Source organism: Beta vulgaris, chromosome 5, assembly GCF_026745355.1.
Source record: "Beta vulgaris subsp. vulgaris cultivar EL10 chromosome 5, EL10.2, whole genome shotgun sequence".
NCBI lineage: Eukaryota > Viridiplantae > Streptophyta > Magnoliopsida > Caryophyllales > Amaranthaceae > Beta > Beta vulgaris.
In genome coordinates this window covers 65,521,163-65,546,334 of record NC_079206.1, presented here as the reverse complement: position 1 = coordinate 65,546,334, position 25,172 = coordinate 65,521,163, and the positions used below count along the sequence as shown (strand labels likewise).

Here is a 25,172-nt window from a genome sequence, read left to right as displayed (position 1 = left end):
ATTTAGCCAAGAGTAAATCCCATCCTCTCTTAAAATCCCAAGTAACGGTAAGCCGTTTTTAAGAATTCGACAACGCAAATCAAGTTTGTTTCGGAGCATAATTAGACAATTAATACTTTGTAACTGAAGTTCTCCACAATTTAATCCCTGTTCGGAAATTTATAATCGTCCGAAATGACAAAAATATAAATGAAATTACTCATTTATACTGATACTGTGTATACTAGTCTACTAGTCCTTGGTGGTAATGTAATAAATCATAATTATTATATGACTAATTATACTCCAAACAAGTAACACCAGTCCAGCATCCATATTCCATACCTTAGATTGAAGATATATAACTAGTTATTAGGCCCGGGCTATGCCCCAGGTAAGAAAATTTTCATTTATTAATATTGTACTTTGATATGATATCACTAAATACAATTTGGCCTAGTGGGTAAAACTTTAGTGCATGAACTTGAGGTCACGGGATCAAAACCTATACTATGCAATTTTTAATTTTTTTTATTGTACATGGATTACATGATCTAAAACTCCCTAGGGAGAGCGTCACGTGGCACCGTTCCTGGTTTACGCACGCCTTTTAATATATTAGTATAGATATAGATTTTGTGCCTGTTGATTCGAGAACAAATCACCATTCAAAGATGGCATATTTGATAATCTTGTGCTTATCTTAAATCCTAAAATAATCTCTAAACTTGAAAGGACAAAAAAAAGGACAAAAACCCAATGAATGGAAGTATACAATAGATAAGAAGCTTTTCCTAATTCTTCATTTTTTTTATCCATATGAGCCACGAAGACAGTACAAAGTACAAAAAAGAGAAGGAAGATTTGAACATGTGACCTATTGTTCACAACACCTCAATTTTAACCACTAAGTCAATACATTTTTGACAACTTTTCCTAATTGTTGTAGTAATAGAAACAAAGTTCCTACTTTTATGACACATCAAATCTCTCAGTTACTAGTTACTACCAATCTTACCCTGATTTATGGGAGAAACGTGCACGTTCATGTAGATTGCAGACTCGAAGTTGACTTTTACGGAAAATATGTACACGGTACACTTTTTTTTTTTTTCATATTTAGGATTTGGGAATTTTTGTGGGATGCTATGAACTTTGGGAAAATTCATATGGTAGACCTATATGAGTGTGTTTATTTTATATACATTAATGAAAATATATATTCGAAAATTTTATAGTTTGACTTCTAAAATAGAATGGGAAATATATTTTGGGACGGAGAGACTAAACTCTGTTTTTGTGGATTGAATTAACGAAAATTCAGTTCAATTCAAATAAATTCAATTTAGGGTCTGTTCTCCCCAGTTTATTTTCAGTTCAGTTCAGCTCTGGACAATACTTTTACTCTCACATATCACTATTCATTTCAGTTCAGTTCAATTCAATGTAGTTCAGTTCAGTTTAATTCAGTTCAGTTTATCTGTTTTATGCGAAGAGAACATACCCTTACTTCCTCTCACAATTTTCATTCAGTTTAGATCATTTCAGTCCAAAAGAACATAACATAAAGAGTATATAAAACTATTCACAAAGTATTAAAGTAGGCGGTCTAATTTTAACATAAAATTAGACGAACCTAATAATTTCATTTAACTCTAACCTAAAATTATTCTAAGTAGGTGTGTGCATAAACCGATCCGGACTAGAATTCGGACCGGAGATTCCGTTACGGAACGGAATTTCAATTATTTTAGTAAAAAAAAGTTTATATGGTTAAAAAAATTAAAAGGTAGAAAGTTAGAAACTTAAAAACCTACTATTTATTCTTTTAGGATTATTATTATTAAAATTATTAATTTTTAATGTATATAATTTATAAATATATTTAAATCAAATAAAAAAGATTTATATTTTTTGAAAAATTCCGGTCAAAGAGGGTCAGGATCGGACCTGAAAAATTTCGGTCCAGTCCCGGTCCAAGGAAATGCCGGATTTCGATCCATCGATCCAGCCAGTTTTTCCCCGGTCCGATCTTAGACCAATGCACACCCCTAATTCTAGGTATCATTTTTCTTCTCCTTTCTTTCTTTTCTTGATTCTCGAACAACAACAGTTAGTTTCAAAAAATAACTCGATAGTCTTACGAAAAGGATTAAACTAGTTACTAAATGAATTAAACTAGCCCCTGAATGAGTTAAAGAATATCATTATTGAATCAATTAAATTGGTCACGAAATAGATTACACTGGTTCCTAAATAGATTAATCTAGTCACAATGTTAAAAAAAGGTGATATGTTCTTTTCTTAATATTGAGCTTGATCCGTACCTAATGTAAAATTAAAAATAGGTGGTTTCCTACAAGATCAACTCAACTCTATTTTGGCAAATTTTTGTTGAAGGAAAGACATTATTATTGTGTGATAAATCAAGACAAAATTTACCCCTCAAACGAAAATTAAGAAAAGACTAGAATTTTTTGCACGCGATGCGTGCTTGAATGTTTTTTCAAAACAGAAACTCGATTTTCTTCGGCATAAGAGTCGAAATTTGAACATTAGACATACGAAATATAATTGTTTTTAATTGTAAAATTTGATTGGTTTAGTTTCTGTCACTTAAGTCTCTCATCATTTTTTTTGTTTTTTTTTTTTACTTTTGAAAGTTAAATTCTATGAACAACATAGAAATTTTATTGAAGTTATTTATGATTTCTAATATTATAATCTTTTTGTTGATTTTTGAATTAAGTACAATACTTCATAAATTGTAAAGAAAGTGAACACTTTGATTTCAAGTCAATTTTTTCATAGGTTGTAGTTTGTGAGTGATTGTTATAATTATATTTTTGGTATTTTAGTTTGATGCTAAGTAAATTTGTAATTTAGAACGGGAAGGGAGTAATATAGTCTCTTCATTCGGGGACACCATAGCTCCCCCCTCCCCTTATATAATAAAGATATGTTGTACTTTAATTCTTGAATGATATTTTACATAAACGTTTTTACCTTGATAATTAATTGCTACTTTGCTAGTATATAATAGAAATAGATAGGTCCAAATATATATAGGAAGCACTATAAAAAAAGTAAATAATTTTTTTCCTTGTCTAACTTCTAACTTATTTCACTACAAATAGACCTCTATTTTTTTATCATGGCCCACCATTAATTGTGAATGATTATTGAGAATAGTGATTTGTAAGTAAATTTTTGTAAATGTTTTTGTATTGGCGTTCTAGGTTAGTAAATTTAGTTTGTATGTTAATTTTAATTAGTTTTAATAAAGTTTCCTGATTATTTGAGTGATTTGCGTGATTTTTATAAGGTGATTTTTCTCAATTGTATGAGTGATTTGTAAAGTTTCTTCTTTTAGGTGATATGTGAGTGAGTGTTGTAAATTAATTTTCGGTAGTTTTCTTTGAATGTCGATTTTTATTTTGACATTCCTTTTATAATTTAGAAAGGAAAATGGGGCAAAATAGACATTTCAAAAGAGGACACCATTGCTCTCTTCTTCCCTTATATATATAATAGAGACTAGAATTTTTTGCACGCGATGCGTGTTTGAATTTTTTGTTGAAACAGAAACTCGATTTTCTTCGGCATAAGAGTCGAAATTTGAACATTAGACATTTGAGTGAATTAGTTTATGTCACTTAAGTCTCTCACCATTCTTTTTGTTTGTTTTTTTTTTTTTTTTTTTTTACTTTTGAAAGTTAAGTTCTATGAACAAAATTGAAATTTTATTGAATTTATTTATGATTTCTAATAATATAATTTTTTAGTTAATTTTTGAATTAAGTACAGTACTTCATAAATTATAAAGAAAGTAGACACTTTGATTTCAAGTCAATTTTTCACAGGTTGTAGTTTGTGAGTGATTGTTATAATTATATTTTTGGTATTTTTGTTTAACGCCCCCTTTGATTTGTAAGTAAATTTGTAATTTAGAATGGGAAGGGAGTAACATAGTCTCTTCATTCGGGGACACCATAGCTCCCCCCTTCCGTTATATAATAGAGATATGTTGTACTTTAATTCTTGAATGATATTTTACATAAACCTTTTTACCTTGATAATTAATCGCTAGTATATAATAGAAACAGATAGGTCCAAATATATGTAAAAGTTATATTATATATAGGAAACACTATAAAAAAAAGTAAATAATTTTTTTCTTTGTCTAACTTCTAACTGATTTCACTACAAATACACCTCTACTTTTTTTATCATGGCCTACCATTGATTGTGAATGATTCTTGAGAATAGTGACTTGTAAGTAATTTTTTATAAATGTTTTTGTATGTATTGGCGTTCTAGGTTAGTAGTTTTAGTTTGTATGTTAATTTAAATTAGTTTTAATAAAGTTTCCTGATTATTTGAGTGATTTGCGTGATTTTTATAACTTGATTTTCTCAATTGTATGAGTGATTTGTAAAGTTTCTTCTTTTAAGTGATTTGTGAGTGAGTGTGGTAAATTAATTTTCGGTAGTTTTCTTTGAGTGCCGATTTTGATTTTGACATTCCTTTTATGATTTAGAAAGGAAAAAGACGCAAAATAGACATTTCAAAAGAGGACTCATCTCTTCTTCCTTTATATAATAGAGATTAAGAAAGAAACCGCCTTAAAAATTTCCCACGTTCTACTCTCATAGTCTCATCAAGCGAAGTCTTTAACTCTTGTAAACTGAATGAAAGAAAAACAACAATCAACAATGGCTTCTTCATCTTCCCATAGTATTTTCTCTCTCCTCTATTCCTCTTCATCTTCCTTTCTCTGTTACTACTACTAAAATTCTCTCTCCTCTTAATACTCAAGTTTACGTCTTATTGCGTGCAGGTGATAATTTAAAACAGTGTATCATCACTGCAGCTTTTGCAGGGGACCTAGAAGTCTTGAAGAGTATTTTCTCCTTCTTTTCAAAAAAAACATCCCTTTTTTCCTTGATTTAATTGAGTGATGAAAAAAGTTCTTTTTTAAAAATATTTTTTATCATTAATATACTTCATATGAATTAAAAATTATCGTGAATAATCTCAATTTTCATCCGTCTTTATAAACTAATTTTTTAGGAGACATTATCAAAATAAGTCAAAGTATCATTTTTCTTACCTACAACTAATCCATTTACCATTTTAGTATGTAATATATTGAAAAAGTAATAGTTCGGATTATTTTGAGAATGATACCCATAAAATTGTGATTATTTTAAAATAAGTTAAAGTTAGGATTATTTTGAAAAGACCGATAAAAGTTGGGATTATTTATGTGAATGTTTCCTAACGAGAAGATGGCTAAAAAATGATTGTAATGTGGAGTTTTTTTTTTTTTTTTTTTTGTTGGGTTTAATAACAGAGTTAGCGAAAGAAGTTGCAAATGGAGGTGAAATTGCAAAGTGCTTGAAGGAAATTTACGACTCTTTTGGTAGAAATGCCCTTCATGCTGCTGCAGCAAGTAGTAGTGAGCGCAAGCTTGATGTGTGCAAGTATCTTGTTGAGGAACTTAAATTTGATGTCAATGAAGAAGATTCTAATGGTATTGACTCAAAATTCTCAACTTTTTGAGGCTTTTGTTTTTCTTTTGAAGTGTTTTTAGGTCTTACTATGTAATCTTCATGCTTATTTGTGAGTTTTGTCGTTTATATCAATATATGGAACTAATTTATGTTGGGGTTAGCAGCGGAAGCAAATAGTAATAATGAGAAAAATAGGTAAAAGATGGACAAGATAGATAGAAATAAATACACAAGTTAACGTGGGAAAAGCTCTCTTTAATCCACAACGACGAGCACTAATATTGTCCAATATATGAACGGATATGAGAGTACAACCTACAAGGGTAACATGAGTGTGATATGACCTTGGAGGCATGATGGGTATTTATAATAAGTTACAAGTTGTTGTAAACCATGACCTTGGAGACCAAGTATTTGCACTAGCCTTGGAGCCCAAGGACATGACTAATAACTTTGGAGGCCAAGGGTTTTCAAGGTCTTGGAAGAAAAAGGAAATAACTTGTAGTAGCTAAAATTTGTGACATTTACCCAACAATTTAATGGGTTTTTTTTCATGTGGGAAAAATCGCTATTAGTGGGTGATTAGTTACTTGATTAAGTAATTATGGTGTTGTATACAACAAAGGAAATCAAATGGAAAAATTAGATCAAAAGTGGAATTAATCCAAATTTATTCTTGACCAATGTTATCTGATTCGCTAAACCCTCCATGAACTGCTATCTAAAAAAGGTAAATTATTGGTACATGTGTAGTGAATTGCATTCTTGTACAAGAATTAGGTAACACTGTTTTGGACACAGAACACATATACTAGTATTGGTTCAAGCAATTCTGCACTATTAAGCACTATCACCAACAAGTGCTCGCATCAATTGCTAAGAGGTTGTTTTAGCTTAAACAAAGGTTTTGAACCCATTGTACCCAACAAAACCGGTTTGGAGAACTTTACATCCAAATATCCAATTAAGCCTTTCCATCTTGAATCTAGATTAGTGTTCGGTAGCCCACTTCTTGATTTTATGATGTTACTCTCCTCGAAAGAATGTTTGGTTGGGCGGAAAAAGATTTCGTAGTGTTTGTTTTTGGATAAAGCGGAACAACAAATTTATTAAATAGTTTAGGATTTCTGCCTTACATCCAAATTTTTTCATGTTTTACAAGCAAAGTATGTTTAGGTAACCTTTGTCAATATTGATTTAAGAGTTATTTGTCCATTTTTCAGGAGATACTCCATTACATATATCCACTTTGGAGGAGGATTATGTTACTTCTGCTTATCTCCTTGATCACGGAGCAGACTGTACTATGGCTTCGGAAAAGGGATTTACCCCATTACATTATGCTGCAAAAAGAGGTATGTCGATAAAACAATCACATAATCACATCCATATATACATGTTTTTGTATGAAAATCTGGTGCTTAATCCTTCAAAAAAAATAAATTTGGTACCTATGTTTGGTACACCTGTACCAGTTGTGGTTGCAATAGGTTGTGGATATTATTAGTTGTCCCTCTGTATTTGATTGTCAATCATACTCAGAATCCTGTGGTCAAAGTCATTGTTTGAAAGAGCATAAGAAAAGAACATCGCAAAGATGTTTGATTCTGAATTTTTGCTAAGACACATTTAAAGATAGTAGTGATCCAAGATGTGCATTGATGATCTACAAAATTTAGTGTAGAGAACAAAAGATATATAGTGAATACATGAGCGAGTAACAGTTATCTAGTCTTGTCTTTGTAGGACGAACAAATCTGTTGCGTTTGCTCGTATCAAAAGGTGCAAAAGTGGATGCACAAGCTCGTGTAGGAACACCACTGCAAGCTGCTGTTGCTCATGGCATGAGCGATGCTGTTGAGTTTTTGCTCAAAAATCAGGCTAATGTACCTAATTTGAGGCTTTACCCCCACATATGACTAATTTTAAGTAGATCTTTTATTGTTATTTTTCTCATTTTTTCTCTTTTTCATCCTATGCATGCAGCCTAATTTGGCTTCTCCTAACACATTACTACCACCACTGATTTGTGCCATTCAAGCAAAGTCCGTTCTTTGTGCAAGGTCATTGCTTGAGGTATGCTCTGCTATCATCCATTTTATTCACTGCCTGCACTTCTGTACTTCAAAGCTAATTTTGTCCATGGAGAATCCAACTTGATTCTTTCGCGAGCATAAACGCACTATTTAACAATTAACACACTCCTTGCTTTAAGCTTTTGTGAGAAGACAGTGTCAAGAGCAAGAGGGTCGAGGAAACTATTAGCTGCTTGAGCTTTTTGAGTTAGAGCTCGCTCAGCTCGATCATGAAGGTCTTGAGTTGAGTTATGATCGGGGGAGTTTGAGTTGCTCGCGAGAAGACAACCTATTAGCAATTCTATTCGTTATCATCGTTGTTCTTGGCCTGTTGTTGGTCTTGCAGCTGCTGTTCTTTTTTATCTTCTTCCTAAGCTGTTTTAATTTGTGTAGTATGGAGCTAATCCAAATGCCATGACACTTGGTACGACTCCCTTGATTGTGGCTGCTTCTGAAGGAGAAACTGAGATAATCATGTGTTTGCTTGCTTTAGGGGCTGATCCTGATGTCCGCGACTTTGTGAGTACCGAATTCTGTGACTTTTACCCATTTCCATTGCTCCCCATAATTTGTTTCATAAATGGAAATTCTGACTTGCATTATTTCGCCCTTTCAGTATGACCTTACACCAATACAAATTGCTGCACAACTTGGCCATCACGCCGATGTGATGGTGCTCTTTCCTGTTACTACACCAATTCCAGGCATTCCTGACTGGAGCGTGCGTGGAATAATGGAATATGTCAATTCTGCTGAAGCCAGAAATAAGGTTACCAGACATCTCTTCAATCTTTTTAGAACTAGTGAGTCATGATATATTTGTCTTGGCTCTTATTCAGACGAATTTGCATGATTCGTAGAGGAAACTTTTAAAAGAACAGAAATTTCTGGAAGCCAAAGCGAAGGGAGCAGAAGCTGTGAACAAGGGACATTATATGGGTGCAACATACTGGTATACCGAGGTGAGCATTTGCTTTAATATATTCAGATCCCTCTCTCCTGTAAGTAATATTCTTGTTTGACTTTTAATCTTTGCGTTGCTCAACTTTGATCATCAATTGGTAAAGTTTATAAAAAGTTGCTCTCAGTATTGTGTTTGAGAGTCAGAGTGTGATTTTTTCTGTATACTCGTAGAAATAAATTATGGTAAAAGTGTGGTACGTGAATGATGCTAAAGTCGAAATGAAATAATTATTAGATAAAGGAGAGATTATTAGTCATGAACTTCAGCAGTTGTTGTTTAGGTATGGACTATGGATTATGAACGAATTTTAATGTATATTGTTATGATAATTGTACAGGCACTAAGTCTGAAACCAACAGATGCAGCAGTGCTATCCAATAGGAGTCTTTGCTGGGCTCGTATGGAGGAAGGAGAGCGCGCTCTTCATGATGCCATGGCCTGCATTGAGCTTAGGGATGACTGGCCAAAGGCACATTACCGAGCTGGGGTTGCCTGGGCCCTTTTGCGTGTATGGATAAATGTTGTAGACTACTTGTAGAGTTGTAGTACTATGTTTGTCCCCCTTACAGAGAATGGGTTGTGTTTCTATGTTTCTTATCGAACTTCAACCACTATTTTGATATAAAGTTTCTTAGAGATTTGATGAGATTTTATGACATTTGTGTGTTTACTGGTGCAGGACTATGAAAATGCCAAAAAGGAGTATGAGCTTGCCCTCAAGTTGGATCCGAAGAACAAGGAGCTCCAAGAAAGTTACAGGTGATCTTTCAAATTCTTCGATTTCAGTTCTTATGTCCTCTACTTAATTGTTTCAAACAAATAAATACTCGACAACTCCGACTGGTCCCTATCTCAAGGTGACGAGTGAGGTCTGTCTAGGGAAAATGCTGAACGGAAAACAAGTCTCACCAGTTAATAACAGAGGAAGTGGTGCAAGTTTTTACCAAAATACTTGACCAAATTACCCCATATCACTTATTCGCTGGAATTTTGTTCTCCATTCAGCCTCATTCTTTTCCTGGAGAGTTTAAGGTTTTCGGTCCTGTAGTATTGGAGAATCGAAGGACACTCCAACCCCCCATTCCTTGACTAATTAGTATGCTGCTTATATTATATGTGCAATTGGTAGATGGTGGACTCATGTCTAATATTCTAGACTCTTATCTACCATTAGAATGGTAGACACGGGCCAAAACGCAACCCAAAAAATATAAAACGCGTGAAACTAATGTACATGACCAACTGTTATCCAATGAACCTTGTGAAGTTAATGTACATCAATTGTTCTCCAATAAACTTCGATCTCGACAATTCTCCTTTGTTGACCTTTATCTTTATGTTTCTTAGTTTGTTTATTTCAGATCTTTGTTCATTGTGTTTTCTTTGAGTGTTCATTAGATTGAGTGGTTGTTCATCAGATATATTTCCTTTATGTTCATCTTTTTTTTTTCTTGTTCATTGCTGATTCAGATGTTCATTGAGTCTCGTGTATTGTTCTTTTGTTCTACTTTCATCTTCATGTTGTTTAGTTTGTTCATTGAGGATGTTTTATTCATTGTATTATAATGCGAAACGATACCATATGAAATGGTGCGCACCATTTAAATGGTAGACACACATTGATTGCCTGATTGGTTATGCATATAGCATGCATCAAAGACAGGTCCCCTTACAAACTTGTTTTCGCATGTATAAACTTGTTATTGCAGGGAGGCAGTAGCAGATGTCCTCGCAGTAGAAAGGTACAAGAAGCAGCAGGGATTACCCTCTATGTATGACGTTGATCCACACGAGGAATTATATGAAGAATATATTTCTTCCCTTCTGTAGTTTTTTCGCTAGACGAATTCTCTTCACCTAAAAAAAACAGAACTTCAGCCATGGGATGTAGTCAACAGGCTGCAATATAGTGATTGTGCCTCTTTTCTAGATTTTTGCTAGAGGTATAGTGATTGCTCTTGACTTTTGAGTAGCTGTACACTAATGCGTGTTTGATCCTGGGTTGCTACATTAATCTGAGTCCTCATGCTTGAGCTCAGTCTGAACTCTGAATGATAGTATTTTGATCACTATTTTCTCTAATAGGTAATACATTTTTATATTATCATTATGTTGCAGTACAAGGTGACACTCAAGAAGGGGGTTTGAATTGAGTGACGAAATCTAATCGATTTTCGCAAAAACACTCTTATGACACAGTTTTTACATTGTGTTATTCACTCGTAAACTCTTCGATTGATTTTTTGTTCGAACTAAAATGTATATCAAAACACGAAATTTTGATTTTTATTTCCTTCGTTCTTTTCTACTTAGTTTTTTTTAAACTATTTAGACATATTATGTATACTAAATTTTTTATTAATTAAAATTAAAACAAATTTTTTTATTTATTAAAATTAAAACAAATTTTTTTTTGAATGTGTCCCAAAAAATCTTTCACAATAAAAAATATCAACTTTTTATAATGTACTAGTTATTAGGCCTGGGCTACGCCCGGGCAAGGAAAATTTTCATCTATTAATATTATAATTTAAGATGATAACACTAAATATTATTTGGTCTAGTGGTTAATACTTTAGTGTATATTCTTAAGGTTCTGGGATCAAATCTTACACTATGCAATTTCTAATTTTTTTTTTATTGTTGTGGATTACATGGAGTAAAACTCCCTTAGAGCGCCACGTGACACCATTTCTGGCTTAAGCACGCCTTTTAATATATTAGTATAGATTCTAATTGATATGTAAAGATATTAATGTTCAAGCTGAGCTTAGTAAACGTGTTGAGAATAATAAAAAAAACAAATACAAACAGTGGATGTCAACTACCTTAGTTTGTTAAAGACTTGGGAGGTGTTATCCAAGACTTGGGATGAAATTCCATCTACATCATTTGTCGTTGTGGTAAGAAACAAATACAAACATGTAGTACAAGGAGAAATTGATTAGTATGAAAATAGTGATACTGAGCTTAAATTTTTTCTTTTGCTAATTATTTCAGTGGTAAGAAACACATTATGGAGTACTCAAATACTTTTCGTTTGGATTACAAAGATCATGCCACAAAAATCTTGATAACATTTTTTCCCCTTTGGGAATTTGAGGAATATATCACGTACGTAATTATCGCATGCATGCATGCATGTATATAACCTACTAGGATAACAAGACTGTAAGACATACTATCAATATATGGTAACCAAATATCATATTATTGTGCATAATAATCCAGTTCTTCCGCTACATTTTTGTACGAATAACATATATAGCCCTTCAAAATAAACTCAACTAATTAAGTCTTTACGGTTGCCATTATTTGATCAAACAGTTTATAATCAGCTTCAACGTTAAAAAAACCCAGAAAAAACAGGATGAGGTATAACAATTCCAGACGCATTAAGTGCTGCATTACATTCTCCAAGCTTAGGAATAATCAAAGTACTAACAGTAGACCTAGCATCAACAAATTTCCTCTCAAAAGCTTGTTGTTGCACTATTATTCCACCATTTCCTATAATAGCTTGTATTGTAGGGTTAATACTAAAAAGGGTACTTCTCGTTGTCCGGTCCGTGTTCGGGTCATCAAGAACCTTGATTACGCCTTCCTCAAGCTTTAAAGCGTCGTCGTCGCCGCATCTAAGCATTGCTTGGATAACATACATCCTGGTCGATATGAGCGCCAAGGTGATCGGCTTTTATGCAAGCTTGGCATACATTAGGCGCATATGTTGCACCACACATAACATTGACTAGTGTATCATTGTCACCAGCATGTGTTGATGTGATAAAGATTAGGCAAAGAAGAGAGATTAGTGTGAAAATTATGGTGTTTTGGTGGTAAGAAGACATTGTATTTTTGGGTAAGTGAGAAGGTTTTGGCCTGTGTTTTGAAATGTATGTTTAATTTTTCACCAAGCTAAGAAGAGTTGTGATGGGTATATATAATATATACATGTTATGTCATATGTGCCTAACTATAACTATGCTAGTTAATGTAACAATATGTGAATCACGAATATGATCTCCAAATTGAAGTTGCAAAAATCATGTAATTGTTGCATACATTTATCATTTTAATTGGGTTATAGATATAAGATAGGTACTCGAATATTTCGATCTTGGATTACCAAAGTGTAAGAGATTTACCAATATGCTTCACCGTAAGAGGCAAGCAAAGCCAATGATGGTTATATGACCAAATACCAAGGATGTCTTGGCCTAGTGGTTAAGATTGAGGTGCTGTGAACGAGAGGTCACAAGTTCAAATTACCTTCATTCTCGAGATCTCAATCAAGCTACAAATGGGTATAACTAATTCGATTTATAATCAGTTATTATACATCTAGATCTTTTAGGTTAATTTTAGAATCGTGATATCAGTTCAACTAGACAAAACAGTTATTCTTAGCGATTATTATATATATATGCTTGATATGGTAATTTCATATACTCCCTCTATTTCTTTTTGTTTTCCTCACGTTTGCGAATGCATGTTCTACAAAGATATATTTGATATACGCATTGAGACGAATCAAATAAGACCTCACATAACAATGTTTTCTCTTGTGCACGGAAGTGAAAAAGGCGGGTGATTTATGATAAAGGTACCCTTTAATTAACTCGAGTAGGAGAAAGAAATAAATCCTCAATAAAACAAAAACAACTTTACGAAGCAAATTGAGTATTTTTTTTTTTTTTTGAAAGATGCAAAGCAAATTGAGTAATTAATAATAGTTTTAGTAAGATAAAGTAAACGTTAATCTGATGGTGCAGTTTTATGGGTGAGAGCACGGTGATGATGCTGGTATGGTCTTTGCTTACTACAAGGAAGGTGCTACTGACCCAACTTTATTGTGCTATGCTCAAAGTCTAAAGGAAGTTAAGTGCTGAGACTGAGAGGATGATGCGAGGTGTTGTGTTTTTAGCTTCTAAGGTTAAACTATTTTAAGTTCCTCTTTTTGTACTATATTTGGTAATTTTGGTGTTGAGACTTTTGTATGTTTTGAGAATGTGCTACCGTTTTGTTTCATTGAGAATTCTGGATATATCATATTCATATACACTTCCAATTTGAGGATGAGCTGTCTATTTATATTATACTTCACAAAATCCTCGTCTTGGAATGGAAATACAGCCAATTCTTCATGGATGTTCTTGTCAATTAGAGCTTTCGTAATCCAATTGGTTCTCCTTCAAAACAACCAATTCTAGAAGCTTAATGGTATATGAGTTAAGTTGTCTAAAAATGAGTGTGGGCAACTTACGTGAATGTAGTGTAATGCCATCCATTACTCGAGTTGTTTTGAGTTGGGGTGAGCATTACAGTGCTCCCTCTGTTTTTTTTTTTTAAGTTCTCCCTTCTTGAAATCTTGACACTATATACCATTAGAGATAAAATCAAATCGTTTTTAGTAGAGAAAAATATAATTTAATGTTCTTCTCAGAGGTTCCCAAGTCCCGACGTAGCCGTGTTTCATATTCTTCCGAGAGCTATCATTGAGAATACATCCCTAGCGCCCAAGGCACATATAGTTTCCAATAAGGCAACAATAAAGCTTCTAGTCAAGAGGGACAGGAAAAACGATCAAAGGATCTCTCCTTTTCCAAAGCCACCAAGATGTCACGTACCGACTGTTCTCTAGTCGCTATACGTGGCCTACTTGCTTCACAGTCCCGACGGAAGGCAAGTCAAGGCACCCGACTACTTGGCTTCGCTAAGCTAAGTGTGCTACGAAAATTGCTATGTATGGAAAAGATGGCTAAGAGAAAGTAAGAAAACAAGAGAAGGGTTAAGAGAAAGCTTTTAAATTGCTGGAGAGAAATTACAAGTGTTGGATGCTATGTACAAATGAATGGAGATGCCTATTTATAGGCCTCCATCCCTCCTTTCCCTAATTTCTAGAAAGTTCTCCACCTCCTCATTTGGAGGATTCTACACCCATGCTGCCCTAGAATAATCTAGACACTCTACAACACATATGTACAGCAAGGAAGACTCTAGATACATTCTAAAAGTACCTTAGCCTAGAAGCTCACCTCCAAGACCTTGCTAGGCCCTTCTAGAAGCTTCCGATGCACCATCGAGAATACTCGTGCACCATGACCTATTTTTGGGCCCCAAATTGAAAATCTGACTCGACCATTATCTTCATTGGCCCAAAATTTGGCGGACCCCAAACTTTGAGCCCATTTGGAGCTCGTTTGGCCCACCGAACGCCTTGTGGCGTTTTCAGCCTTCGTTGGGCCAGCGCAGTGCGCCCAGCCCACTGTCGCTGCCCAGCCATGTTGCGGGACGGGGAATGCCATCCGTGACAAAGAGGTAGCTTTTTTTGCATTACATGAACATAGTGATCAAGAATATCCTGTATTAAGAAGTCCAGAGCCTTGTGTAGTTGTGTTGTGGATATAGTAGTATGGGGAGATTAATCAGGGTCCATGACTAATATCTAGTAAATACTGAATTATCAAAAAAAAAATATCTAGTAAATACTCTCAAGAATGTAGAGAGATACTGACTATTAAACCTTGTAAGTACAGGTAATGCAAGAAATCGCGCAAGCGAATCATCAAAGAGCAAATTTATCATCTAATCGGGATTCGAAAAACACAAATAAAACATTAACGTTGCCAATAAAAACCTATTTGCAAACAACTAAAATTTCAAAATACAGGAGAAAAAAGATTACTAAGCATAATAGTTCAAGCTTGCTTTCTTCTTAGCTTGAACTTGAATAATGCCTTCATTGAAGTCCTCATGGTTCACCTGGAAAAACAGGAATCGATTTTAGCAGGTACGTCTCAAAGAGGGAGGGGGAGGGAGAGAGAGAGAGAGAGAGAGAGAAAGAGAGAGAGACCTCAGTGGCATCTCGGCGAAGAGCCAACATGCCTGCCTCTACACAGACAGCCTTCAGTTGTGCACCATTGAAATCATCTGTTGACCGAGCTAATTCTTCAAAGTTCACATCTGGGTGAACATTCATCTTTCTTGAATGAATCTGCAACAGAGATCCAAAAAAATTCAACAAATAGAAACAAAGAGCTTCGTATTTAGAGCCAGATTCCCCATGAACCATACAAGGATGCATTAATATTAGATATCTCTGGAATGCATACCTGCAAAATTCGAGCTCTAGCCTCTTCAGTAGGGTGAGGGAATTCAATTTTACGGTCCAGTCGACCAGAACGCATGAGGGCAGGATCCAGAATATCTGCCCTGTTGGTAGCTGCAATGACCTGGTATATATAAATTGAGAATAAAATTTTGTTATTCTATCTGCAAGTGTCACATTTTAAAAATTGCCAGCAAAATATAATTTTTTAATGTGCTAAATAAATGACATCCTAAGTCTAAACCAAGAGATTATCTTTTGTCAGGGAGGGGGGAGCGGATGGGGAGTGGTGATGAAGAACTAGCAATACCTTAATCCTATCATCACTACTAAAACCATCGAGCTGATTTAACAACTCCAACATTGTTCGTTGCACTTCCCTGTCACCACTCACTTCACTGCAGAAGAAGCAAACAATCATCAGAAAGCACCTTAATACCAAAGATGTCTAAAGTGTTATTAGAACACAGTTATCAGTTTCAACAAGTAGGCTAACCAATACAGAACCAGCAGTGCAGCAAATAGATTACATAATTGTCACACATCTGATCACCTGTCAAATCGCTTGGTTCCAATGGCATCAATTTCATCAATAAATATGATGCAAGGTGCCTTCTCTTTTGCAAGTTGAAAAGCATCACGTACGAGCTTTGCTCCATCACCAATGAACATCTAAATAATCAAAAACAAGAAATTCAGACCACGCCTTGATATTTATAACCTGCCTCCTTAGTAATTAGATACATCATGCATAACAAGTTCTACAAAGCAACTTCAACTTCTCGCTACAGCAACAGGATTAACAAACAGATCAGCTAGCAAGCAAGAAATTCTTGAAGTGTCCCCATGGCCCATCCAGAAATAATAACTTAGCAAACTGGCATTCTCCCACAGCCACATAAACTAGACAACCACTAGTCTTCATCAGCAAAATTCTGATCTGGAAATCATTGGCTACGTGGATAGAGTTCATAACTCACTATGCTTACCAACTCGGTAGCAAGTTTCCATAAAAATGCTCAAGCTAATGTCTCCGGCTCTTAGATCTAGCCGCAGAAGGCAATGATATAAAGATACATGTGCAGGAAGAGAAACATCCATTGTAAATTAAAGTTTGTAGACCTTAACACATGATTCATGAAGCAGCCCTATTGGACGGGGTATCGCACACTCTTGTAAGGTTCATCAAAACACAAAGTTGAGGTCTTAGGTACGCTTTTGCAACTCATTTATAAGACTCCAGCTCATATGGTGCATGTAGAAGTTGATATTACATCAACTTCACTTGAGAAAAAGACAATACTAATTAGAAGCCACCACTGATTGGATAAATCCCTTTCCCTTGTCTTCAGAAAATCCCTTTCATTACTAGTTATCTTCTGATACATAAGACACTAAATTGTTATCCAAATACCATTCCTCATGCACCCACACAACTTCAATCCTTTTTCTCTCTGCAGCCTCACATTGTTGAGGACCCACTCCACAATCAAAATAATTATCCATTGGAATTGTAAGAAGAATGAGGGTAGAAAAGTACACATATAACGCTAGCCATTCAGCAGTAAAAGCAATCTACAGCTTTTCTAACCAAAATAATCTTCTAGTTCAAACCCTTGGAAGCACCTCCATGACTAAAATCCTCAAATTCCACTTTTTCAATCCTTATTCCTATTGCTGGATAAAGAAAAACTTGACTCAATGTCTTAAAGCACTAAGCAACCGCCTTAATAATACTGGTCTAGTCTCATAGGGCCAAAAGAGATGACAAGGACGGAAATAAGAAACTCCACGAGACAGAATTAAGAAACTCCACGAGAAAGACTACGATGAAGATACAATGGCAGATCCTTACAAATAAATAAAACTAGTGAATCGGGCCAGGAGGTGTGACAAAGGATTTCACACCAAATAAATCCAAATCCAGAAGAGACCAATGAAGCAGGTAAAGTTCCTTATTTATAGACTCCTAATCTCCTACCAATCACCAACAATAGGCACCTCTCCTGCATAGAAATTTCTATAATGGATTTAACATAACCTTAAGCATTATTGCAGCACTATGTGATCCATCTAGAAATATTGCAAAGGCTAGTGGATATCGAAAGGTCAATATTTGGTATGGAATTCTCACACGAGGTGAAAGAGAGGATAAAGATGTTATATTTAAGGTATTTACACACTATAGACATCCCTAACCAAGCACTTCCAATTAATCAAAGATAATTAGATCAATCATAAGGTACGCATTCTCAAATAGGCAAAAGGGGGGAAGAAGTTGCATTTCAGGTGAGTACACACAGTAGACACTACACATTCCTAGCCAAGCAATTAGTTGATCCAAGATAATAGCAGATATTCAGACCCAACTATCCAAGTGCTACCACGAACTGTTCAGGCCTGATTAATCATCTAAAATGTACATAACGTAGCCTACAACAAGCCATCTAATCCCTAGGAAGTGTTTACCACCACGCCAAGCTCAACAAGATAAAACACTTTCAAGGAAGACCTAATAGATTAGGATATTTAATGTTGCTCATATTCTAATCACAATCCCACCATATTTTGATCTGAAGCATGGTCCTAAACCAACCATTCAGAAAACTACTAAACTCGCAAAACCTCGTATGCCAGCATCTTATCTCCAAAAGCAAGATAGACAATCTGAACATACCTGAACAAGCTGAGGGCCAGCTAACTTCAGAAAAGTGGCATTTGTTTGCGCTGCACAAGCTCGTGCCATGAGAGTTTTCCCAGTTCCAGGAGGACCATAAAGAAGAACTCCTTTAGGTGGACGGATACCTATTGTCTGGAATCGTTCTTTGTGCGTCATTGGCAAAACTATAGCTTCAACAAGCTCTTGAATCTGTAGAGGCCAAAAAATTAATTAAAAAAAAGCTACAGGCTCTACTCATGGTTGGTAGAAGAGCAGAGGAAAAAAAATTGCCTGTTTTTCTAGGCCTCCAATATCACTGTAATCCTCGGTTGGTTTCTCGTCAACCTCCATAGCCTTTACTCGAGAATCATATTCTGATGGCAGTGTGTCCAGGATCAAATAACTATCTTTGTTAACACCAACTAAATCCCCAGGCTTCAGCTTATCAGGATCAACAAGTCCAACAACAGGCAGAAATATGGTCTGCGAACAAAAAAAGAATCAATGCTGAGTTTTGTTCCACCAAGTTAAAAACCCAGATATGATAGAGAAAAAAAGAACGCAAAGCCCAATATTTCTTAAGTATCAACACAACCTGAAGACATGGGCATACAGTAGTAGGCTACTTGTTCAGTCCAAAGTGACATAAACTAGACAAGTATGACCAATTTCTACACAATAGTTTCCATTGACAATGTATCTACTTCTTTAATTAGGCAATGGGAAGTCCAAAAATCCTAAGGAACAAAGCAATCTGAAAGGACAAAGAAACAAACTAGTCTGATAGAATGGAAACCAATTACAATAGCAGTAATAGCACACCTGTCTGGTCGATGTTTTGAGCACAACACATTTCCCTTTTCTTTGAGAGTCAAGATCAATATTAGCACCATCTTCTTCAGCTTCATCTTCTGGATTCATTTCCAAAATCTGTGAACAAAAGAGAAGTAAGAAAACATAATGAGCCATCCATTTCTAGAAGAGCATACATAACACATTCCAATCTCTCTAAATTTCATCAATCCCAACTCACATCCAGTAAAATGGAATCAATATTCCAGCTAGTTAATTTCAATCCTTACTGTAGCAACACAAAGTGAATACATAAACTAAGACAAACATGAAATATTCATAATATAAATAATGCGTGGTAACGACTCAAACTGATTAATACCCTTATACGCCCAATTAACATAAGCATTGTCGTATGGACTCTTCATTTCAAGATAAAAATTTATAATTTTGGATATCAATTATTTACGAATTGTTTCCGAATTCTCAAATTAGGCCAAAAACATGCAAACCATTCAGAAATCTAAGTCACTAAAATTGACACTTGCATTTGCGCCAGATGTTAGTATATAAGTTCACATGACACAGCAGCTGACACCATAGATGCTGTAAACAGAATGCAATACACACACTTCCAAAGAAGTAGTGATGCGGTAACTAAAATATATATGAACAATGCATTACAACCAGAACCCAATGATGTCAATTCTTTTCTTGCATTAGGTCAAGCAATAGAAGGACATCACAACAAAGCCTTTATTTACAATCTTAACAGCAGTGAATTAAACTGATAGCAAACACATCTGATATCAATTTTTTTAAAATCCAACCCTGCAAAAATATAAACCACCTTAATTTCTTGTTTCCACAAGCCATCCAACATAAGGAGGTAGCCACTAACCACAGCCTTAACAGTACTTCGACAACGATCAAAATTAAGATTACAAATTACACCAATGTAATTCTAGCAGACAATTGCTTCCCAGAAAAGTAACAAAACTCAATAACTCGTCTTGCTTCTCAAATACCCCAATTAACTTGATTATAATCACAAGCACAATCAAATCAGAAGACATCAATAATCAATTGCATTAAAACTCAAAACCGACAACCAAAACCCTAATTGTAACAGACTGAAGTTCAACAATCAAATTTTGTATAAACAAAATTCAATTCTGTGAAATGCAATAATCACGATTAGTACTTGAAAAAAAAGTTGTACCTCAACAATATTACCGACAAGGTAAGGAAGCTGCTTATTAAGCTTGATTTTCTCTTGATTCTCCTTAATCTTCTCCTTAAATGAATCCAATTCTAAAGTTGTCCTCTGGACATCTTCCTACATAATCCAAAAAATTGCAAAAAATATGATTCCGTTTTTTGACAGAAACTTCAAACCCTAAGTCAAACTTTTCGCCATTTTTAGAGCTGTGAACATGATATAAAGCAAAGGAAGAAAGTGAACCTTAAGAATACGAATCTCGTTATCGAGGATACGAGAAGCCCTAACGATGTCTTCTGTAGTGAGATTCGCGAGCTGGTCTTCTTGTGGATCTTCCACCATCGCGGAAGCCATTGAAGCTAAGCAAGTAGAGCAGCGTTGATAGGCGACGGAGAGAGAGAAGAGGAGAGAAGAGAAGGAGAGAGAGTGTTGCTCAAGAAAACAACCCAAAATTGGTATTAGTACTTTAGTATTACCTCCGTTTTTTTTTAAATTATGTGCAACGATTTGACATAAAATAGAGAGGAAAAATGTCTAATCGTTGTAAATAATAGAAAACAGAGATAGCAGTATGTTTTGCAAGATCAAACCTTAAGGTTATTTTACAATGTTAATTTTCGATCATAATTCACAAGTGTCTATTAAGGCAATGTTGTGCTTTTTGGTGTTGAGCAATGTTGGGAGCATCACTGCCCTAGTATTGTAACACCTTATGTACTTATGGACACTTTGTCCCTTTGATTAATGCACTTCTCTTTCCCCCAATATAGCAAGGTGATAGACCCATTTGATTTGTTTGTGAACACGTATTTCTTTATAGCAATAAATTTCCGATAAATAATTGAAATGTGAATCATTACTCTTCAATTAGGTTTTTGCTAGGTTCATCTCAAAAGTAATTATTGGCCTTTGACAATAAGTGGGATAGCCCACAAATATTATATATTAGTCATCGGTTTTCTTCTTTTTCGATGTGGAACTCTTACATGTGAAATTTCCTCTTATTGTGAATAGTAAGAAAAAAAAAAGGAAGCGGTGAGAATGTGAACACTCAACATAAAAAATGAACTAAGAGAGAACGAAATGTTAACACTTAACATATTTCCTCCGTTTCGTTTTAAATGCAGTAAAGGGATATTATTTATGAAATACAAAATATTCATTTGTTGCATTTAAAACGAAACGAAGGAAGTAACAAATTTATCAAAGAGAACGAAATAAGCTGCCTTATGGGGCTGCATAAAGAGTAAACAGAAAATAAAGCAACTTCTTTCATTTCTTATGATCTACCTATAACTAGCTTTTCACATCTTATAGAAGTATGTTAACACCATTTCAAAAACTTATGCATAACATAACCTTAAATGAAATTACATTATTAATTTTTTGACAGAAAAACCACATGTAAATGGAACACACACAGGGTAGATATATCTGGAAGTCTTTATTTTAGAAGATCATCTTTCTTTCCTTGTGAGTTTACAGAAAGTGACACCACCAGTAGCATTCTTTCTCTTTTTCTTAGGCCTATTATCATCACTATCACTCTCATCTGAGCTTGAGGAGTCTGATGAGCTTGTTTCAGAGCCAGATTCATCTTCTGAGTCTGGTTTCTGTTGTTGCATTATTATGTGAACACCTCTAATACTTTCACATCTCCTTCAACTACTTGCAGAATCTTCATTCTCCTTGCCATCCTCTCCAATTATCCTCCTCCAGATCGGATGCTGCTTCCATAACAAGTCGATTTTCTCGAGAGGCACGTTCTTTGTCTCCGGCAAGAAGTGCACAAAAGCAGTCATTAACACAATCCACCCCGCGAAGAAGAAGAAAATCCCAGCCTTAAAGTGGCATAACATGGTCAAAAGTGTTTGTGCAATAAGAAAAGTGAAGATGAAGCTCAGCGCCACGGTTATACCTTGAGCAGCTGATCTTATTTCAAGCTGAAAGATTTCACTTGGTATCAACCATCCTAGTGAACCCCAAGAGAAACTAAAACCAGCACTGTAAATGCATAGAAGGATCAATATTATATAAGAATATCCTTTACTTAAATTACCATGATCTCCTAGCTTTGCTGAGAGTATACTTCCTACCACTATAAATGGCACTAACATCAATATGCCGCCCCAGAGGAATAATCTTCTTCTCCCAAATTTGTCAACAGTTAGGACCGCAAACCCGTCTGCAGCAATCTGTACAATGCCAACCACCACGGATGAAAAGAGAGATGCTGATTCACCAAACCCGATTGTGCGGAAGAATACTGGGGCATAGAAACCCACAACGTTAATTCCTGTCATCTGTTGGAAGAATGGTATTGCTGTCGCCATCACAAGCTGAGGTCGATAGTTTCTTTGTAAAAGAAACATCTTGAGTGTGATATTCTGAGAGCTTGAGCTTGCTTCAATGAGGTCATTGAGTTCTTCTTGGACATCAGTTGTACCTCTTATTCTTTGTAGCATAAGCCTGGCTTGTTGGTGATTGTTCTTCCTTTGGATTAAGCTATTAGGGGTTTCAGGGAGGAAGAATGAACCCAAAGTTATGATAACAGCTGGGAAAGCTGTTGCAGCTATTGAAACTCGCCATCCCCAACCACCATTGATCTTTTCAGTTCCAAAGTTGACCAAGGTTGCTATGAGTATTCCAAAGGAAAGACTGAGGTGGAAACCATTGTTAAACGCTCCCCTGTATTTACTTGGGTGCTATTTCCACCAGATAAATTGGGATAACCTGTGGAACAATATGGACTCACAAATATTAGATCTCTACTTATACATAGCAATAGTCTAGTGCATAAAATAAGGACAAATTGATTTGAATAATCTCAACTACGAGTCGTCCGCGTTTAATAATCCCCAATATGAGTTGTTTCAAGATATTCCCAACTATTAGCGTCTTCCTAAAATGTTCCCAAGTTCATGGGATGAATGCTCATGAATTTTATAAATGGTAATAAATGGTGGTATGGAAATAAACTCAAATGTAGTTTTTGTAGATAGAGTATCTTGTCAATGTCCATAGTAAATATCTCACTCCCGAAATTGGTGATTTTATTCACAAAGTTCTATTATTATCCATTACCAATTTAGAAGTTGTATTGAGTGGGAATGGAAGATTATGAAAATAATCACATGTTTGGAGATGAGATTCCATTACCATAGTAAAAAATATGGTACCTTCCTCGCAACTTATAATTTCATTACATTACTGCTATATAGCCCTCTCGACCTAATGGGTCATTACTATAAGCAATGACTATACGTGAGGTAGTTCAATGTGCGATAGTCAACAAACTAGTGAACCTATCACTCCATAGATTTTGGAGTTGACTAAGTTGGCTCATTCAGTCTTAGCATTAATTATCTACTCTTAATTTTTTATTTGATAAGAAAAGACGTGATACCATTGTTCTTGGAGAATTTTGCACACCTAATAAATCAACACCAAACACCACTAAAGTCGCTAATTAATTAATGGTGTGGCATTCACAAGGAAATGAAGCAGGACCACATCATTCTCACCAACTGGTGATGAACTCCAATTTTCTAACTAAACAGAGGACACAAGTGTTGATTGACTAAATGTTAAAACATACTTCCTCTAATGGGATTGGATGAAGCTCAGTGTATTACCCAGCTAAACTCTCGTTAGGACCCTCATAGTTATTTTAAATGTAACATTTTGTCAACTAAAAAAAATGAATGAACAACCCTATATGACTTGCGCATAATAAATGAACTGATATACTGACCTGATTCGCAAAGCCAACTCCAATTCCAAGTAACACACGGCCTAAAATGAGCATATAAATATTAAGAGCTGCACCACCTAGAGCAGAACCGGCAACCACTGTTATGCCGCCTACAAGGATCGATAGCTTGCGTCCAAAGGCTTTCGTCACTTTAGAGGCTAGCAATGCAGCAAAAAGACCCGAAAAGTACAGCGACGAGGTGAATGAAGTTAATAGCTCACTGTCAAATTTGCAGTAGTTGCTGATTTTAGTGTCTTCTTTCATCTTAAGGTATACATCCGGGAAGAATTTCTTCAAAAATGGATCCATCGATGTCACACCACCTTTACATGGACAAGAATATATCATTACTTTATTATATATACTCTAATATTGTTTTCCCTTCCTGTGAACTGTTATGCACTTCTGCATGGCAGTAATAATATAGGAAGACTAAGGATTTTTAAATTTAGAAGGATGGACTTCAATTAAGAGTTCTCTGTCAGACTATGATTACAGACTATTGGACCTATAATTCCTGGAGTCTCGTACTCATGTCGGACACTGATATGCGTCCAACTATCCAAGTGTCTGACTCAGATATTTTATAATGGAATTATATGATTTTGGCCCAAAATGAAGTGTCTGAGTATGTATGCCCATGCCGCGGTGTCGAGGATCCGACAGGGCACTTGAGTTAGAATGAAAAGTCCGAGTAACATAAGCAACTTGAAAAGATTATGAGAGATAAGTACCTGATACTCCAATGTCATAACCAAAGATAGCTCCTCCCAAAGCAGCCACTATGCAGGAAACAACAACAAAACAGGTTATCCTGCCCTTGTAATGCACATGTGGATCTCTTGCTATTGCTAGTCCTCCTGCCATTACCATACAGATAGAGAGAGAGAGAGAGAGAGAGAGAGAGAGAGAGAGAGATAATGACACTAGCACCCTACACAGAGTTTGGCCAGCTTTGTTAAATATAAGATGTTTCTTACACAATTAGCATCAATGCAAGGGGAGATTTTTTTAGGCATCACTTTCATTTAAAATAAGTTGTAGATACTTCCCTTTCAGTAAGCAGAATTGTCTGCATACATCTTGCAAATTTTATTCTCTAG

General features: G+C 35.2%; 3 protein-coding genes across 3 annotated transcripts; 1 reads left to right on the top strand and 2 right to left on the bottom strand.

Moving 5' to 3' along the window:
• The first annotated feature begins 4,274 nt into the window (after positions 1-4,274).
• Positions 4,275-10,638, top strand: LOC104894602 (uncharacterized). The gene is made up of 12 exons (XM_010680876.4): positions 4,275-4,716; positions 4,820-4,882; positions 5,336-5,515; positions 6,719-6,850; positions 7,242-7,381; positions 7,482-7,571; positions 7,964-8,089; positions 8,187-8,339; positions 8,431-8,532; positions 8,872-9,042; positions 9,214-9,293; positions 10,244-10,638. Exons 1-12 carry the CDS (start codon positions 4,671-4,673, stop codon positions 10,362-10,364), a joined length of 1,404 nt encoding a protein of 467 aa, XP_010679178.2. The 5' UTR covers positions 4,275-4,670; the 3' UTR covers positions 10,365-10,638.
• A 4,458-nt stretch (positions 10,639-15,096) lies between these two features.
• LOC104894601 (26S proteasome regulatory subunit 6A homolog) lies at positions 15,097-20,756 on the bottom strand. The gene is made up of 10 exons (XM_010680875.4): positions 20,559-20,756; positions 20,316-20,432; positions 19,124-19,231; positions 18,593-18,784; positions 18,320-18,511; positions 16,196-16,314; positions 15,953-16,040; positions 15,647-15,766; positions 15,388-15,528; positions 15,097-15,296 (listed from the first exon to the last, which is right to left on the bottom strand). The coding sequence occupies exons 1-10, from the start codon at positions 20,667-20,669 to the stop codon at positions 15,219-15,221; spliced, it is 1,266 nt and encodes a 421-aa protein (XP_010679177.1). The 5' UTR covers positions 20,670-20,756; the 3' UTR covers positions 15,097-15,218.
• An 806-nt stretch (positions 20,757-21,562) lies between these two features.
• Positions 21,563-25,049, bottom strand: LOC104894599 (hexose carrier protein HEX6). The gene is given in 4 exon segments (XM_010680872.4): positions 21,563-23,017; positions 23,019-23,048; positions 24,070-24,392; positions 24,804-25,049. Coding segments are annotated over 4 exon segments (1,533 nt in total). The 5' UTR covers positions 24,943-25,049; the 3' UTR covers positions 21,563-21,976.
• Positions 25,050-25,172: the final 123 nt, after the last annotated feature.

Excerpts from the sequence above, each read along its gene's own strand:
- LOC104894601 (XM_010680875.4), bottom strand. The coding sequence starts at position 20,669 with ATGGCTTCCGCGATGGTGGAAGATCCACAAGAAGACCAGCTCGCGAAT. Across the intron at positions 16,315-18,319 it reads CTGGCCCTCAGCTTGTTCAG|ATGTTCATTGGTGATGGAGC; the intron begins GTATGTTCAGAT and ends TTGATTATTTAG. Across the intron at positions 15,529-15,646 it reads CTAGAGCTCGAATTTTGCAG|ATTCATTCAAGAAAGATGAA; the intron begins GTATGCATTCCA and ends TCTCTGTTGCAG.
- LOC104894602 (XM_010680876.4), top strand. The coding sequence starts at position 4,671 with ATGAAAGAAAAACAACAATCAACAATGGCTTCTTCATCTTCCCATA. Across the intron at positions 7,382-7,481 it reads TGCTCAAAAATCAGGCTAAT|CCTAATTTGGCTTCTCCTAA; the intron begins GTACCTAATTTG and ends CTATGCATGCAG. Across the intron at positions 9,294-10,243 it reads GAGCTCCAAGAAAGTTACAG|GGAGGCAGTAGCAGATGTCC; the intron begins GTGATCTTTCAA and ends TTGTTATTGCAG.